This window comes from Erpetoichthys calabaricus, chromosome 3, assembly GCF_900747795.2.
Source record: "Erpetoichthys calabaricus chromosome 3, fErpCal1.3, whole genome shotgun sequence".
Classification (NCBI taxonomy): Eukaryota; Metazoa; Chordata; class Cladistia; order Polypteriformes; family Polypteridae; genus Erpetoichthys; species Erpetoichthys calabaricus.
The window spans coordinates 193,451,050-193,471,221 of record NC_041396.2 but is presented as its reverse complement, the minus strand read 5'-3'; the positions used below and the strand labels follow the sequence as shown (position 1 = coordinate 193,471,221).

Genomic DNA, 20,172 nt, shown 5'->3' with positions numbered 1-20,172 from the left:
AACAGATGCATGAATCCCACTTTAGAATGTGCCTTTTATTGTTGTCTTAGTGTTACTGAACTTCACAACTACTCAGTTGGTCATTTTTTTTTTCTCTTCTTCCCATCCTTGCTGCTTTTACTAGAATCTAAGCATGAAAGGCATTTCAAAAATCTGTATTCACTTGGTGCTGTTCATTTCTGCTTCTTGAAAGGAAGTGTGTTGTGTGATTTTCTTTGACTTTTCCCGAGGCACTTAGAAAGTGCTGCAGCAAAAATTGCTCTGAAGTATAACCCATTCCACAAAACATATTAGGAATATTACTCCTTATGAAAGATTTTTAAAATATCTTTGCAGAAACACTTGCGTTTATCCAAATACTAAGTCCATAAAATACTTTTCTTCCTTTTTATTTTTATTTTGACAGTACAGAGAAGTACTGATATGTAGCTGGCAGGTTAAATGTTTCAGGTTTTACTTTATCTTTGAAAACATTGAATTCAGTGAAAAGTGCTTGATTTGCAGTATACCTGTCTTTATGATATTTCAAACGGAGGTGTGAACATATATGTCTTATGGGTATTTTATCTTTAAAATACTATATCAGTCGTAAGTGTTTTAATTGTTAGCTGGCTTTTGGTTACAGTGTATTTTATGTCAGAATTTCTTTGAACATGTTAATTTTTGACTATGTAATCTGAGAAAAAAAATGTCAAATCATCTACTTTTATTCTACTTATTAAGTAGTTTTGTCTTTTGGATTAAGTAGTATTGTAATTCAACAGTTTATTGTTTTCTTTGTCACTGTCACCAGTTATTTGCTCCTAAATCACACTGAATCATAGAACATATGTATACCTAGAGTTGATCACAATATCCATTTGGATTTTATGGCAAGACTATTAATTTACCTAGATATGCTTCCATCTCATGTTGCTCACACTTTTTCCCATCTCATGCTTATTTATAAAGCATTTATATACTGCAGTTTCTTGACTATTACTATTATATTCTGATGTCTCTGGCAGTCATAGCTGTGGTGTAGATTCACACAGGGTTTTCTTAATTTGAGGTTAGATTTTCTGACTAATGTGTTTAGAGCCAAGCTGGAAGAGGAAAGTTAAGTGGAAACTGAAGACAAGATAGTCTGAAGACAGTCTAACCTTTTAGACTTTCGGTTGTTGAACCAATTTGTAATTTAATCAGATGAGTTGAGTCTTTGACATTTAATTTTACACATTGCAGAAATATATATAGCTGACTTATCATATAAATTATTTTGTTTCAGCTGTTCAGTTATTTAGTGGGAATTTTACTGTGGTTAACAACTGTTTAAGATAAATGCTGGCATTAATTGCTTTTATATTCTTTAACAATATCTTAATTTTGTCATGATACAATTGTTATCTTTCAGGTGCAGAAATCTCGTAACAAGCAGTTACGTGAAATGTTTCCATGTGGCTTTGGTATTCATCACGCTGGAATGCTACGACAAGACCGGAACATAGTGGAGCACCTTTTTTCTCGTGGATTCATTAAAGTCTTGGTCTGCACAGCTACTCTGGCCTGGGGAGTCAACCTTCCTGCACATGCAGTAATAATAAAAGTTCAGTACCTTTTTTTACTTTTTTGTGTTTAATACATTAACAACAAATAATCGTATTCATCTTATAAGCCTTTGTAGCATGCATGCATTTTAACTAGTGAATCTTCCTTCACAACACCAACCCTTTCACTAAAATAGCAAAACAGGCCCATATTGTAACAAATGTGTACAAAGTCTTCCATTATTGGTTTGGACCCTTTCATAACCATTTAACAAGCACATTCAGTCTTTATATTTGAATGTACTTCCTAGCATGCAATGCCAAGAAAACAATGTAAACTTTTTGTGGAATACAGGGAAGTTTTAACCTATTAAAGAAATTATCCTCTCACTTTACAAGTTTGACTCAAAACTATTTCCATAGTACTATATACTGCTTTCTTCACCTTGATTTCTATCCATATACAGTATTAAAAAAAAAAAAAACCTTAAAGCAGCACTGCTTGGTGTAATCTGTGGAAGACCACATTGGAAAAAGATTTTCATTTAATCCAGTCTAGCAGGGAATGTTTCTTTATTGTCGAAGAAAAACTTTCTTTGACTAACTTCTAACTATTCTTTTGCTTGCAACCAGCTATTTCAGAATTAACTGTTCTATATATTGATAATGCCATACATTGGTCCACAATTTACTGTATGTTGCTGTTATTTTCTTCCTAAACTGCTCTTAAATGACATTTAGGTTTAGGTTAATTGACAAAGAATGAGAGGTGTCACTAAAGATCAATTCATTTGTATTCATATCTGTTTATTGGTTTTATAATAACCTAATGAAGAAAAAAAGAGAACACAGCAAGCACATCACAAAAATGTCATGAAATAAAATAAACAAACAGTACTCAAGTTTTATATCATAGAAATGCAATATACACATTACCTATAATTATCATTGTGAGCACAAAAATCAAGACCGCGATTAGAAATTTTTAATAGGCTTATTTGCAATAAACATTTACTTTAATGTAATATAAAATAAATAGTAAAACTAAATGTTCACATTCATACAGGTTCAATTAATAACACCAAATAAAATGGCAACAATATTTTTTTAAATCAGTATTATGCCATATTTAATAAAACTTAATCAAGTTTCCTTAAAAAAATATTTTATTCACCTAACCTACTTGTTAGCCTGTACTTCTAAAAACCTTGCACTAAACAGATAATATATAAACTGAACAGTCATTTTATTGTGTTAAACAGTGAAAATGCATAGAACTGCTGTAATGACATTATGCCTGTTTTAAAGTATATCTAGCATAGGTTCAATTTAGCAGGAACCTTATAGACCCTTCATTCACACCCAGTATTTATGCTATTGACATTCTCTATATATTTAGTTACCTGTGAAGGACTGTGTATGTGTGTTTATTTAGATATCACACATGCTTTGTACATAAAACTGATCCTCCATAACACATTTTCAGTACATATGTTGCCTAGCCATCTGCTGTACTAATTTGTATACAAATAGTCAAATAAAGGGGCGGCACGGTGGCGCAATGGGTAGCGTTGCTGCCTTGCAAAGGGGAGACCCAGGTTTGCTTCCCGGGTCCTCCCTGCGTGGAGTTTACATGTTCTCCCCGTGTCTGCATGGGTTTCTGTCAGGTACTCTGGTTTCCTCCCACAGTCCAAAGACTTGCAGGTTAGGTGGCACCCTACCCAGGGTTTGTTTCCTGCCTTGCGCCCTGTGTTGGTTGGGATTGGCTCCAGCAGACCCCCATGACCCAGTAGTTAGGATATATAGCGGGTTGGATAATGGATGGATGGATAGTCAAATAAAGCACCATTCTTAGCTCAGATATGTAAAACTAATTTCTTTTTTAGGTAGTTTAAGTAAATGAGAAATTATCAAAATAAGAAGGAATCATAAGTCTATCATGCTTAGCTCTTTTACTTGAAATCTTTATTATGCTGTCTCTTGTTATTTTGAACTACTGTACTTGTTATAATTTTATTCTTCGTTATAAATGTGAATGTAAAGCTTCTATAAGATTTTCATGTTTAACATTGTTGTCCATCTATAAGCCTAGTACTTTTTCAGAATCTAAAAGAAAATATTTAAAATAATTTTACTAGCCAAAGTGTTAATGTTTATCTCTTATTTTAAGATAGTTTCTGTTTTATTATTTTTGTGGAAACCCACAATTGTAATATTTGTATTTTTTTTTAACTAGGGAACCCAAATATATGATGCAAAGCGAGGAGCATTGGTAGATCTGGGAATTCTTGATGTTATGCAAATATTTGGACGTGCAGGTCGACCACAGTTTGATGATTATGGCGAAGCCACGATTATTTCATCTCATGATAAGCTGAGCCATTATCTTACTCTACTTACTCAACAAAATCCCATAGAGAGTCAGTTTTTGGATAGCCTGCCTGACAATTTGAACGCGGAGGTATTTGTGTTTTCAAGATTTTTTCATGATTACTTTCCAAAGTGTTTTAATTCACTTAAGTTTTTTGGTGCAGTAGCACCTGTTCTTTGTGTTTCATTGTCCTCTTTTTTATATAACATAAGTATGAGACTCTCATTTATATTAATATAACAATTGATTTAATTAGCATATTGTTGCCAAAAATGCTATATTGTATGCAGTCCCTCAAGTGGAGACATAAGTGCTAGTACTTTCCATTTCAGTATGAATTTTTAATCGTTTTTCCCCTTGCAGTTTCAATCACCAAAATATCCTATCATTAGTCTGTAGAGTGGTAGAGAGAATTCCCCTTGGAGTTTCAAGCACAAATATATTCTACAATCCAAAATGTAAAAGAGTTTATATCAATTTAAATATTATATACTGATTTAAAACATTGAACAAATGGTGGAAGTTGAACTGGAGGGTCCATCAATAAAATAATTAACCTCATTGTGTTTGAACCATCTGCTTAGATTTCAGGTTTGGGTGCAATGTCTTCACAGTTTGCATATTGTCTTTTTTGAGTAAATATTCTGCTTAAATGGGCTTTCCTCATTCAGTTCACAGATACGGTATGTTCTTAGAGGTTTTTAATGTTCCTGTGTTTCAAACCGTGTATGTAAATGTGTTTATTCATTGCTGAACAGGATGTGTCTCCCCATTACTTATAAAAAGACAGAATTTTCCATAGTGTTGCTAAATGTTTTAAGTTAAATGTTTAATTTTAAAATATGGGCAGAAATTTCAGTGTTTGACATAACATCACTTAACAGCTATCTTACCATAGCACAATATTTTCTTCTGGAATGCTTGAATGCTTTTCAAAAATTAAGAATAGTACAACTTTCTTATCTCTTGGAAATCCATAGGAAACATAGATTGACATACTAAACTAGTGTTGTGTAAGGGAAATTGGAGATTATCAAGCCAAACTGACTGAGTTAAATGTATAAGCTATTTGTAATATTACGTTTTGTTTGAAACTGTGATTCTTTAGAATAATATTGGGGTAGGTTTATCATTTTCCTCATGGATGTCATCAGACCTGTATCATTATCATTTCACATTACTAAATGTTTAGTCAAAATTACAATTGAAAACCAGATATGCTTTTTATTATTACATGGTCAGTTTGGTATATACTTTTATGAAGTATGTCAAGCTGTGAGCAGTATTTTTACAGTGCATTTTCTAAGTAAGGTTTATAGTTTTAGTCAAATCTTTTTTTTTTAATAGAGAAAATATAACATATTAAAACATATGGAAGTGGAGTGGTTGATGTAACTTAGCTGTGCAACTGAAGCACAATGTTTTGGAATTTTCTTTTTCCAGTTGTGAATTATGAAACTCTTCAGATGTATAAATATTTCTTTTCCTGTTGACCATTGTTTTGTAAGTAAGTATATGGGTGCACAGTACAATATGTGTATGTGTTATATTGGTAGAGCCGTGTAACTCTTAATCTTTGTATGTTATCATCAAGGAGGTGCATTGTAGTAAAATGTTTAAGGCCAGATGCCTTTTCTGATACTAACCTCCTATGGTCACCTTGTACAGAAAACAAATGGAACAGTGACCTTAATCTAATCCTAGGACCAAGTTTAAAATGATGAGATATAAAGATGAAGGTTACGGTGCGGAAGGAAATACCATAGTACTCCATGTGCACTTTCCTACCTGCATTTGTCGAACAGAAAGTTAGGGAATTCAGGAGACCCTCAGAAAGAAAACTTAAATTATAATGAAGGGGAAATGAAGGAGAAGCAGTTAGTAAAGAGTGTGAAGAAGAAAACATGAAGATTGTGTCTCAGAATATTTAATCTATGATAGGAAAAGTTGAAGTTGTATAAGTCCTGACCTCAAAGATGGTATATGTTGTCACGCACATGGGGGACAGCTTAAGAGCTCTGGTGATGGTAGTAACCTGCCTGAACCAGAGGTTGGCACCGTGGTTTAATGCCTTATCTCTTCCTCCCTCTGCAGAACAGAAGTCTAACTGCCACTCCAGTGCTGGTGTCACTTCCATTGTCCACCCTCCTGGACTCTCCCCTTCCTGCCAAAGACCTAGGTCTAGAACTGTTGTCTGCAAAGACGTTTCTGCACCTGTTTAACATGCTGCCATCTAATATATGGAGTTCATCCAGGGCGGTGCGCCCCAACTCTGTACCTTTGTTTGTCTCCTCTTTTACATTGGCATATTCAACAAGATTTTGCTGGGAAAATGAGTGTAGAGCAGGACTCAGTCACCATTGGAACAACTGTTAACACCACACTGCACTCCCTGAGGGTCCAGGTAGGAGAACCATGGACTCTGCTCACCAAGGCCAAGGAGCATACACGGGCTCATCTGGCAGTTCTACAGGACCGGACACGTGCCCCATCCCACATATTGGTTCCATTGTGACTCAGCGACAATATCGAGATATACATTCTAATCCCTGGCCCTGTTCCTGATGGGAGATGCACAGCAGGCTTATTACGACCTTGATGAAACAAGCTGTTGCTAATTATGAGCGCATGAAAGCTGAGGTGTTGCTGCGGTATAGCATAATGGCCAGCACGCTCCTAAGCCTTTGAGATCTGAGATAAAGTAGGGTGGTGGCTGAGACCCGATCTGTTCAAAGCCAAGACGATTGTCGAGAGTGTGACGTGTGACATTCTATTAAGTGCCCGCCCTGAGTTTCTCGCCCAGCTAGTCCTGTGGCTAAAACACCCTAACATGGAGACTCTCATAACAACCCTCCAGTGGCATAAAGCGGCCTCGCAAATCAAGCGAGCGTAACAGTCTGCTTTTCACTCTTCTCCGATGAGATGCAGTGCCAAACCTCCACCCCCCGCCACAACACGGAGCCAACAGCTAAGCTGAGAAGAGGAGCAAATGTTGCCCTGTGTCTGTTTCAAGTGTGGGGTGGTCAGGCGCCCCATATCCAACTGCCCTCACCTTGTTGGGCCGATCAAATGCAGTTAGGCATGAGGAAGATAGTATTGTTCTCTCACCAATCCCTTATCCCTTCCCTTTACCCGGGTGGTAGTGGTTAAAGGCCATAGAATCTCTGCACTTACGGATACCAACAGCAACGTCTTCAACGTTGGTTGCTGTTACATGCTCTCGCAACAGTGGAATCCCGACTCGATTAGTTCAGCCTGCATCCATGGAGAAACCCAAGGGTACAGGTCCACCTTGTGTGTCATTGGCTGTGAAGGCATAATCCACACATTTAAAGTGGCTATGCACAATCCACCATATTCTGTGATATTCAGGCAGGACTGGTCAGATGGCAAAAGCAGTAGATCAGTGATCACCCCAGAAGACCTCTGGGCCTCGCCACAGATGGTGAAAACCCGTCTCAAACTGTCTCCATGTCATGCTCTCAGCCAGTACAGGAGAGTGATCATGTGGCTACCCGAGATGTTGCAGTTGGCGTTGCACAGATTCGAGCTGACGCCTCCACTGAGACGAAAGTCAAGACACTGCAGTCACTAATCCTACACCTTAAGATCACCACTGATCCAATTTCTTGCTTACATTTTCAATTTAGACAAATTCCAGCCTCCTTTAAGAGGGAACAATTGAACGATGACTTCCTTAAGTTTGCAAACAATACAGTTATCTTCATTGACGCATTTTGTTCTTAACAATGATTTATTATACAGAGTAGCTGAACATAAGGGTGAAGTGAGGACTTTGGTGCTGGTCCCGTAAACATACAGGCAGCAGGTTTGTGAGTTAGCATGCACTCACCTCTTGGGTGCCAACCTGGGTGTTGAGAAGACCTTGGAGCACATCAAGCTCCATTTCCTTTGGCCAGAGATTAATGGGGAGGTTCATCATTTGTGCACTTCCTGTTAATTACAGCAGATTCCTCTGAAGGGCCATGCTCCTTGTACCCGTTTTGCTCATCGACATCCTGTTTAAGTGCATAGGGGTTGATATTGTAGATCTCCTTGAACCCTCAGCTAGAGGACACAAATATATTTTAGTCGTTATACATTACGCTACTTGATATCCGGAGGCTATTCCCTTGAGACTAGTCAATTCCAAAAATATAGCACGGGAACTGGTAGAGTCTTTGCGCGTGTTGGCATCCTTATAGAAATCTTAACAGATTAAAGGATACCCTTCACCTCTGAGATGTTCAGGGAAGTTGCTCAGTATCTCTGGATTAAACATCTTAAAACCTCAGTGTACCATCTTTAAACTGATGGTTTATTGTAGTGTTTCAATCAAATGCTCAAGAAAATACTTGACAAGGTGGTCAGCAGGACAAAAGGAACAGGGACCAGTTACTCTTCCTCACCTTATTTGTATACCGGGAGGTCCCTTAAGCCACTACAGGATTCTCCTCTTTTGAATTACTATATGGGCGGCAACCCTGGGGACCATTAGACATATTAAAAGAAGGTTGGGAGGAAGAGGCCCTGCCAGCTCCAAATATTTTAGAATATATCACGCAGTTACGTCATAGACTCGATAAAATTTGAACCATACTAAAGGAAAATATGGAGCAGACACAATCAGTCCGGGCCCGCTATTAGAACCATGGCCTCCGTGAGTTTCAGCGTGGAGATTGTGTTATGGTGCTCATTCCCACCTCGCATTCTAAACTTATGGCACATTGGCAAGGTCCTTACGAAGTTACGGAGAGAAAAGGGCTGGTTGATTATTTGGCGAAACAACTAAATCTTCATCCAACTGAATGGGTATACCTTGTAAACCTGCAGAAGTCAAGGGAGCCCAAATCCTACTCCATTCAGCCCTATTATTTCTTTTCTCATGGAACATCTCTTAATTTCAGCCCTAATTTGACAGTCCTGCAATGACAAGAGATCGAAGCAGCTATCAAGTCCGTCCCTGTGGTGGCAAATAAAACAGCCCAGCAGGACCTCCCTGATTGTACATAAACATCATAATGGAGCCTGAGGTTATTGTCCAAGAATCCCTGTACAGACTCCCGGAGACAGTAGTGGAGGTCGACTTCCAGCGAATGCTAGACTTAGGTGTTATAGAGGAAAGTTTTAGTCCTTGGTCTTGCCCCATCATGCTAATCCCTAAGCCTGATAGCAGTTGGTTATTTTCCAATAACTACCATCAGCTTAATCAATACAATACAATACAAAACAATTTATTTTTGTTTAGCCCAAAGTTACACAAGGAGTGCTGCAATGGGCTTTAACAGGCCCTGTCTTTTGACAGCTCCCAGTCTTGACTATCTAAGAAGAAAAGAAAAAACTCCCAAAATATCCTTGTAGGAAAAAAAAAATGGAAAAAAAGGCATTTCAGAGAGAGACCCAGGTAGGCTGGGCATACAGTAGTTGTCAGAAAAGGGGGTAAATACAATACAATATACAGAACAGAAGACAGTATTCCTCAGTACAATACAGTTGTACAATAGTAATATTACAAGTACAGGACAAAATGCAAGAGTAGATGATATCCTATATCATAATTCAGATTTGTTCAGACTCCTGGAGACCTCGGCCATTAAGCTGCCTTCCCTACTGTGCCAACCAATCTGATGAAAGGACCCTTTTACCCAGTGATTCCAATGCTCCTCCATCAGAGGTGACGTCTCCTTAGGCAGGAAACAACTTCGCAGTAGGGTAGTGGCATGAAGTGTCACATTTGAGTACCGAGAAGATATCAAGTTTCTCGCTTCGACCCTTATCCAAGAGTGGATGAGCTTCTTGAGTGGCTTGGTAAAGCTCGGTATCTGACCACCCTTGACATGACAAAAGGGTACTGGCAAATTACTTTAACGGATTCTGACAAGGAAAAGACTGCATTTAGCACACCTAGTAGCAATACCGTATCCTCCCATTTGGGGTGCATGAGGCCCCAGTGACCTTCCAGCATCTAGTGGACAGAGTGCTTCGGCCTCACAACGCCTATAAGTGCCATCATGCTTCAGACACTAAGTAATGCCGGACTCCTGATAAACCCTAAAGAGTGGGCACTTTGTGACTTGAATATGCCCTTACATCAGCACCAGTCTTGAGGGCATCTAACTTCTCTTTGCCTTTCATTCTCCAACTCTTTACCTTTGTTTGTCTCCTCTTTTACAATGTAGACTAGCCGGGACTACAAAGGAGGTACTTAGTGATTTGGAAATTGTAGAAGAAGTGCTGCTTAGATTAAGCACACTGAAACTGGTAAATCACTAGGACCAGATAACATTTATACTAGAATGCTTAAGGTAGTTAGTGAATACATATATAAACCCTCAGCACATATTTTTTTCAAAAATCTCTGCACACATGAGAAATTCCTAAAGACTGGAGGCTAGCAAATATTACCCATTGTATTCAAAGGTTGATCAGGCTGACACAAGTAACTATATGTAATTTAGCTTAACGTGCATCACAGATTAATTAGTGGAAGGAATTAGTAGGGAGAAAATTGAGCAGAACATGTTTAGAACAGGAATATTAGCAAATACTCAACATGTGTTCAGAGGAGGAAGGTCATGTTTCACTAATATAGTGGAATTCTATGAGGAAGCAACTAAAGGATTTGATCAGGGTGGTGTATATGATATTATTTATCTTGATTTTCAGAAAACCATTGATAAGTTACCAACTTAAAGAAATCATATTTCAGGGTGCTGTGTGTAGATGAATACAAAATTGGCTCAAACACAGCAAGCAAAGTGTAATTGTCAGAAGAACTATTTCAAAATTAGGTGATGTTAAAAGAGGTGTCCCTGAGGAATCTGCTACTTTAAATACACATAAACTATCTGAACAAGAATATAATCGATAAGCTGGTTAAGTCTTCAGGTGGTAACCAAACTAGGTGGATGGACAAAAATGTATAATTAGTTAAGTTGTTACAGACATATCCATCTTACTAACCGAAGGTTGTAAACCGGATATGGACGCAGGGCGCTGGGCACATCGAGGCACATGCGCACTGCCGCCCACCACAGAGCAAAAAAAGAAACGAGAGGATTCGAAGGTTGTATTACAGTACGGAAACCCCAGAGGTCCACACTGCGCACTAACACAGGTCCATGCTGTGACAACGCGCGCGCCTAAAACGCGCTTGCGAAAGGAGTCACGGCTCAAACTAACTGTGACAACGCGCGCGCCTACAATGCGCTTGCGAAAGGAGTCGTGGCTCAAACCAAAGAAAACACAGAAACGAGACTACGACCTGTGAACCACACCTGAGGTAAAGCGTGCACGCCGGGTTGTACGGCCGCCCGGACACGACCGCCCACACCACCGCATATACCCTCCATGATATGTCTTCACGCAGCGGCTTCCCACCGAGGCGCATATTGCGCTGTGGCACTCGCCCCACAGTCAGACGCAGCGGCTTCCCAGAGTCAGTAGGTGGCACCCAAACAACACAACCTGTTCAAGCAGTCGGTGTCAGCGAAGGCAACAGACTAATGTCTCCACAAAACGAAACCACTTTAGTACAGATATGCCTATTGGATTAAATGACATTTCCCCAGATGCACCCGCCCTCCATGATATGTCATCCATCCACATATCGGACGGAACAGAAACTGATTGCCATTCTAGGATATCCGATTCGCTAGCGAATCGCGGGCTTACTTGTTTGGATAGATAGCATACAGACTTGTGCAGATTTGTCACAGATGAAATGTAATGTAAGTAAATGTAAAGTATTACATGTAGGAAGTAAAAATGTTAGATTTAAATAAATGTAGTGTTTAATATTAAGAAAATATTGTAATGGTATATAGTACATGTCATCTGCATTAAGTGAATTACAATCAAAACTCTTTTATCACACATGAGCTTTCACCTGGTTTAATTAACATTCTTGGAATATTTAAAGTTCATAGGTCTGACACAGAACTTATCAACAAAAAAAACAAGAGGAGATTTAAAAGAGAAAAACTGTCAATGCAATATAAAATTAGTTTAGCATTTGTAGCATATAGCTACCTAAAAATACAAAGAAAAGTCAGTTTGTGATGCACAATAATAACCTTAAGCTTCTTGCTGGTAATATTTTCAATGTTCCAGGAAATGAATTACTTAATATTTAATTAGATATTTTGTCTGTAATTTCTAGTTTTGCCTGCTACAACTTCCTGCTGTCATTGAAAATATCTTCATGTTCAGAATCTGTGCATTTAAATGTGCATCCACAGTATTCTGATATGGAAGAAAGTGTCAATGAGGTGCATCACAATTCAAGGTCAATGCCACCTTTTAGAAGTGAGCATGTGAATAATAGGGAGCCTTATTATATGAAGAACTATAGAGTTCAATTGCTGGCAGTACAGTAGAAGTGTATCACTCAGCTGCTCCATATGTTGTGTATAATACTATCTGGTACGTAGAGAGTGGCAAGATAAAAACAGTTGCTCAATAATAATTAGCCGAAAGATCATCTGGAGTTTGCAAGAAAGAAGGAGACTGAGTCATTTGAGTTAATGGAGAAAGTCATGTGGTCAAATGATACCAAGGTTGAGCTCTTTGGACAAAATGTGAAAATTACATGGCACAAAACTTACACTTATTTCTTACTAGCTGTCCCCCATGGCTCCGCCCGCATAGTGGTGAAACAGGATAAACTTTAAAATCAATAAACATAAAGGTATCGCTAGCTAAGCGGAGGCAAGTTACGCCCCAAAACACAAAGGTAGACCATCTCCCCACTCCTGACGTCACTCTCCCCCCTCCCCTCGGCCCACAGACATTGGATTTTTTCTATATTGAGATGTTTCATGAGCTCATCTCCTCCACCTTAATCGCACCTTCTTTTTGCCAGATGTCCAGTCCAGTACAGTTGCCCCTGTGGAGAAAAGGGGATTGCGTCAACCTTTGTTGCAGCCACACTCTATCAGCTATGGGTTCTGGCTATGGGCAGCCAAAGCTGGCCGGGCTGAGCTGTAGCTTGATGAGAAAGAGCAATGAGTTAGGGTGTTTTTCACAGTAGTTTGTTAGTTACAAAGGTTTTTATGGGGAGGAACAGAGGTCTTGTCATTGGCTTCTTGGGTGCACATTAGCCCATCCTCTTGGTTGACCACAGTTGCAATGTTCTGTCCATCAGTGTTACTCATCCTTGATTTTATGGTCATATGGTTCAGAACTTGAGTGTCCAGTTTGCTGCTTTAAGACAATTGTGACTGGCTTTTATGTAGTCTAGTATCATCTTATCAGTTGAGGCTGCAGAAGCTGTATTCCAAAGAGAGGCCTAGTCAGTTAAACTGAGATTTTTTAGCTGGCAATAAGAGTGTCTGACATCAGCTTGCTAAACTAAGATTTGGATTACAGCCTGACAAAATAAGAGATAATGCCAATCTGTCCTATAAATAACAAGAAAATAATGTAATGACTGTAGAGGTGAAAAATGATAAAACAATATGGATACTATACCTGTATTTCCTTAAGTTGCATGCATGATTATCTGCTTTATTGAAGAAAGGTACAGTATTTGCGACAGAACTTCTGAGTACTAGATTATGATTCTGTTTTGTAAACTGGAAACATTGGACATAGAATGAGCAAACAATCTGCAAGCAAAACAGTGCTATGCAAATTAAAGTCAGAGAAAGCAACACTGACATGGACACAGTATATTATGCCAGTGTAAGAAGAAGGATGCTGTCAGGAAACAGTTTGACCTATGTATAACTACGCATAACTAATTATTCTGTAAATATTCTATGGGTACAGATGTAAAGAATGAAACGTGTTAGAAGATAGTTGACTGAATAATTTGCACAAGTCCCCCACCTCAATCCCCCATGCCAATAGGTATCAGCATGATCATCTAACATGGCCTCCTTGGACAAATGCAGCATATTACAGAGATCTGTGGCTACCTAGGATACAGTATACTTAGACTACTGCAGCATGTGACAGTGATCAGGCACATCTGGGAGCTACCTGGGATGACTGAAATTTTAAGTTATAACTGGGGTGTAAGTATTCAAGAATACTTTGGGCTGTCAGTGGGCATTCTGGAAAGAAGTTACCATGACATACAATAGATAGCTCTGACCCCAAAGATTCTTCCAGTTATTGTCTGGAACCAACCTCTGTGTGTTGTTTAAATGCCATTGCCTGCAATAGACCACTGGGTGTAGTCATAAGGTATTTGGGACAAATGCTGTAGTTGTGGAAGGTAGAGATTGGGGCAGTGATAAAGATACACCAATCCAGGGTCCGAAAAGGGGAACTTTGGTGTGAACATATCTGGTGAGCAAATGAGTAAATCACCTCACCTTGCAGAAGGGGTTATGAGCCCAAGTAAGAAGATTTGCTTTACATTTATTTTTTATTTTGTCATACATCATACAACATCATTCCATTCCTCAATGTATTTAGTTCAATAAAATGTATCTTTTGTTCACTTCAGCATTCTTGGTATCATTCTGGGTATATGAGAGAACGCCTATTGTTCATAGCTTATTAATAAGTTCAAGTGTGGCAGCTCCAGTGCCACCAGTTTCATTGTGAAATATTATAAAGATTTATACAGTCCATTCAGCTTTTTCCAAAATCAGTTTATTCCAAGTAAGGGCAATAAGGAACCTAAGTTTAAGATAATGGTTTAGGTTTTTCCTTATTAGCATTATAGCTGCAACTGGAATGTTCTATTCTTGTTATGAATACATGTGGTTGTTTTTAAAAATGTTGAATATTTTATAACCATTTTAGCTTTTAATGTAATGTAAATGGATTTTTGACATTTAAGTGGAGAAGATGGAAAGACATTTTAATTACTAAATATTGTCTTCTGGCAGTCAAATAATAAAATGATTTTTTTTAAATGATCTGTGCAGCATCTCATGGGCTCTTTGTAAAATCATCTTTAGGTTCGGCCAAGAAAATTATTGTTAAATTCAGCTTAGTGTAATTATTTCCTGAAAGTGTGTCCCATTATGGATATAAATTCCCTGACTCGTACATTGCTGTAATGAAGGTATACAGTATGTACCTGATTGGTATTGATGTTTATTGTCTGTTTAATTCAAACATTACTCTGCTCATACAAAGAGACTTGATAATAAGAAACATAGCTTGCACCTTTATACCACCACTACAATCCTGAATTTTTAAAATTTTGACAGTTCTCAACATATTTCCTACCTCTGATCAGTGAAGAGTAGAAGGGATCATTGGGATTCATCAGACCAAGCAATGTTTTTCCAATAGCCTAGTCTCTTGGGTTTGTTTTCTTCAGCCCACTAGTACCCCATCTTCATATTGTTTGCTGACAGGAGTGGAACTCAGTTGGATCAGTAATGGCCCCACACCATCCATAGTATATTACAATATCAAGAGTGGTTACATGTGAGTTGGTCATGCAAGTAAAGGATTTCAATGCGCATATGACAATACTACTACTTCTATCACTGCTCCTCTTTCAGTTTCAAAAAGCCTTTAGAGTTGCTATTCTGATGCACTCATCACAGTAGTAATTTCCCTGGCTATAACATTTATTTCTAAAATGCCAATGTTTATTATTGCACAGAAATGTATAAAAATCTATTAATATATGTACAAATAGTACCCTTTATCAAAACAATAAGAGTGCAGAGTAAGCGAAATAAAGGTGTCCCTTCTGTCTTTGCTTAATAGAACTCCACAAGAATAGGTTAGAATTATTTAGAATAATTTAAGAACTTAATTTTTTTCTTTGTTCTATGTGAACGATGTGCAATTTTTAATGATGAAAATTTTTCAAAAAATCTTTTACTGGAATTTTACATGTACAGTATGCAGTTCATTTACTTTTTGTTAGCAAACAAGCCTGATGCATTAGAAAAATAAATAATGTAGTTTGTATTTCCAGTTTGTTTTTTTCTCTTTTTTTACCTTTCCAGAATAGACATGTCATCTGGCAGCTTTGAAATTTTTAAATCTCTGGCACAAAAAATATGCTCCACATTCCAAATTGTATAATTTAAAGATACTAGTTTTACCACTTCTGAAAAACGGAAAAGACTCAAACATACTGATAACACATCTTTTTTTTAAATACTTGATTATGAAATCACAGGGCTATTGATTCCTTTATATACTGTTTTAAGTTGTATAGTTCAGGTAAAATTATTGTCTAAACCAAACATCCTCTAAGCTTTTTGCCAAAATTGATGTTTTTTGAGGTCAGAAGTTTTATAAAACTCAAAATAAAATGGCAATCCAAAACAAGTATACTTTTTCCAACCAATATGTCTGTTGTTCTAATGGGAAGCTTCATTATTAAATTTATTTAATCCAATTGCACTTCTTATAGGGATGCTCCCCACCTTTTGCTCAGTGCTACAGGAAAGGTCCTGGCTCCTCAACAGGATAACAAAAATTTGGAATTTTTATCAGATATAAAAACAGGAGAAATTTCATTCAGTTTTTCATGTTCTTCTCAAAATGTTGCATTTTATTTTTGGTCTCTGTCTTCTGTGGGTACAAGTCTTCTTTAATGTCCATCTTATTTCTTTCAAGTAATCTGCTCTTTTCTCATCCCTCCTTATGAATTAGGTACTTATAGCCAATTTTCTAATTATTACTTCAAGAGAACCACTATTTCTTTCCTTTCCATTCTTTGTACATATTCCATCAAATCCATAAACTCAGTGGCAGTTAAATTTTAGGTTTTAACCACAGTTACAATAGCTTTGAAAACCATGAAGCCTGTGCCAACATGTATGTATGTAACTAGTTTGCTTTCTCTGTTTTCAATATTGACCCTTTTACCATATTTTTCACTCCTTAAGATGCACCTGACCATTAGACGCACCTAGGTTTAGAGGAGGAAAACAAGAAAAAAAATATTCTGAACCAAATGGCGTACTAATATATTTAATAAGATATAGCAAAATAATATTTCAACCATGTAAAGTCAACAGTGGTATTAAGAACCATCATCACCGTCATTAACAAATGAGGAGAGACTTTAAGGTTCAAGCACTCTTCTAGTTTTCTGGAAACCCCAAGAACTCCACATCGCTAGTGTCAGAATTTATGAAGCTCAGTTGCTCACAATCACTTTGCAAGAGCATGTACCTATCATGCGGCATAACCTGTCCAAAGCCACCAGGGGACAAAACATGTTTGGACCAATGCTCCCTGAAGTATATCATCAGTCTAGTCCCATCTCTATTTGTAATGCCATAAAGCCCTTCATCTCGTCTTTTGTTATGGGTTTCCACTTTGAAAAACGAGAATGCAGTGCAAGCACAGCCCGCGATTCAAAAAATTGCTCTGCGTACCTCTTTGTCTCATCTGACAGTAGCTGAAAGGCAGCTTCAGGAAAGAACAGCCTGAAGTAGTGAAATCCCATAGCCAGTTTGGCTCCCATGGATCAATATCTGGGTATTCCTCCCACACAAACCTTGCCGTAAGTGTATTGGCTGCGGAAATGCGCTCAGCTTGGGTTGGCGTCAGCTGGTGTCCGATCAGCTGATGCTTGTTCCTCACTCTCTTGTTCGATCTCCTGATCACTGTCAACAAAATCAGATTCTGAAAAATCAGAGTCCGACTCAGCGATAATACACAAAACATCGCCTGCTGACTATTTTGTTTTCTGCACTCGTTTTGCTCCCTTGTGAGATGTCAATGCCATATTGCCTTTGTTTACATTTCATAACTCACATACACGCAAGGATTAGATGCTGAGTCAATGAGTCTAACATTCCCCCAAGCAGAGAGAGAATGCCTGTAACGTAACGGTGAGTTTTGTTGCCATTTACAGCTGATTGTCACCCTCTACCGCTGGATGTCGACTTTTGTCAGGTAATACACATCACAGTCTGTGACGCAATATTCACTTCATAAGACGCACAGACATTTCCACCCTTCTTTTGGGGAAAAAAAGTGCATCTTATGGAGCGGAAAATGCGGTAATTGCTTTTTTTCTTGTTGTAACTATTTTTAAGGTTATTTGTACAGTTTTCACTTTTTGAAAAACACTTTCAAAATAAAACTTATTTGGAGAAACTGATGGTTAAGCCAGTGGTAATTTTCCAAAATTTTCTCCATTAATTCAGTATTCAATGTGACCTCACATATTTTTGAGGCAATATACTGTAGGAGAATATATGGCATTTATGGTATCATTTGAATGATAGTCTTTTCATTTTTCCTACAGTTATGCTTTTAGTTGGAATACAAGGTGTTATGGCAACTGATACCTCATCAGGCTGGATTTTATATAATTTCACATCAACATGTTCCTCGCCAATATTATCAGTTGCTGTATTTATTTAGTTGTCTTAAGTTGTTTTTTTCACATGACTATACAAGAGACCAAAATCAACTAGTCAGTATTATATCAAACATAACCACTCAAACATGGAAAAATATAGGATATTAATTTACATTTAGTGTAAATCTCATTAATGTGTGATAATGAAAGAGTGATTAAATAAAGTAAATAATATGTTCATTACAGTATGTGCTAAAGTAACCTTTGATAAAAATTGTCTTATTAATAATCCATAATTAAGCAAATATTCTATAGCTTCACAAGTTGCAGAGTTTGGATATTTACACATATTTGGGATGTGCTTTTTGAATAAACAGTGGTACCAAATATTATACGGTATGTATAATTTTAATATAAAAGCTAATTTGAAAATATTGTTTTTTTAATGGACTTTAACTCCTATTGCACTGTCTCTACAAATTCTAATCATTCAGCTTCACCTTTCTTGTGAAGAGGAAGCAAAAAGATGATAAATAATGCAGTGCCAAAATATAAATCCTTTTTTGATTAAAAAAAAACAACAACATTTGGGTGAATATTTGGTGTGTTACTGCAGAAAAATACCTCATTACATTTTAGACATTTTGCTTTTGACAGTTCCTGCACCTAACCTCCTTTTTGTTTTCCTTATATATGGAGTTCCATTTGTTCTCTTGTAACAACATATAAAAAGAAGCTTGAAAACCTAGCAAACAGAGCCATCTAGTAGGCAAATGAATGCATTGCTTCTTTTTTAACTTTGTTTCAGCATGCATTAATCTCTATGACTTTGAGTATTTTCCAAAATTGTCTTGCATAAAAATGTAAGCAGTAAATCTTTTACCATGTTTAATGGATGCACTAGGTTAATTGCAGTTTAATCACTCTAGCTGTAATAATGTTTCATTTTCTTGTATGTTTTTGCTATTTTCAAAGTAGAAAACATTCTAATTTTCATTGTCATGTGTTTTTTGAGTATAATTATCTTTTAGTGCTTCTGTTCCCATTCTGGTGTACCTAGTGGACAAGATTAATTCTGAAATAATGTTTAAGTAATTTATTATAACTGAATTAATGTGAGAGAAATGTTTAGGAAAATGTCACACAGTTTTAACCTATAGGTAGCATTAAATTACCTTTTTCAATTGTGTTCGGTTCTGATATTTTGACCCAGGTTTCAGCACCATTTTATCTTTTGAAATATTTGATATTTTGACTGACTGTACATTTTGAATCAGTAAGATGTAGTTAAAATATTAGCATTCCTTGTGCCTGTATATTTTTTCTGCCATTTGAAAGTTTGCTCTCGTTCATCCCCATGTTCAAGCAGCTAAGAAGGTCTTGTACTCTGGAAGCCTACACTTTACTTTAAAGGAGCAAATATTCCCCAATAGAGATCAATGGTCTACTTATAGGGTACAGAACCGTATATTGCTACCCTCCAGGGTCCACATGGGGTTGGCATTCTTCTGGCCTTGGAACCTCTTGAGGTTTACTTTCTCCTGTATCCTCATCCTTTCTCCCCTTCAAAGCCATCTGACCATAGTATTTGTTTATTAAACTTTTTTGTTTTACTAATTTGTGATCTATCATTTTTTTTAAACTTAAAGTTACTCACTGTATGTGTGTGAAAACAAACTGTATAAATAAATGTTGTTGTTATTGGTTTCCATCACCATTATACTACTGTTACTGTATAGTGATTAATTCCAAAGAAAGTTCTCACTTTGAATAAAGGAACTAAGGATGCTGTTGTTGTTATTTCACCTTCAGCTTAGCCTGGACAGTAAGCATTAATACTGTCTGTGTACCCCTTTAAAGTGTTATGTAATATCTTTATTACTATTATTTAGTTGAAAAGGTTAATTAAATTTTGAAACAAGTGCATTAGTGACTCAGGGCAACTCTCACTAGCAAGACTGTACGCATATCCAAGTTGATTAAATAAGATTGTTTAAAATTCACTAAATGATCCCTGTATTTTAGAT

General features: G+C 37.2%; 1 protein-coding gene across 2 annotated transcripts in view; it reads left to right on the top strand.

Moving 5' to 3' along the window:
* ascc3 (activating signal cointegrator 1 complex subunit 3) overlaps positions 1-20,172 on the top strand; it is an 854,735-nt gene that overhangs the window by 593,167 nt on the left and 241,396 nt on the right. For both annotated transcript variants that reach the window (XM_051925342.1, XM_051925343.1), the window contains exons 15-16: positions 1,394-1,585; positions 3,763-3,987. In XM_051925342.1, the coding sequence (XP_051781302.1) occupies positions 1,394-1,585; positions 3,763-3,987 (417 nt within the window). The remainder of the gene's footprint in view (positions 1-1,393; positions 1,586-3,762; positions 3,988-20,172) is intronic.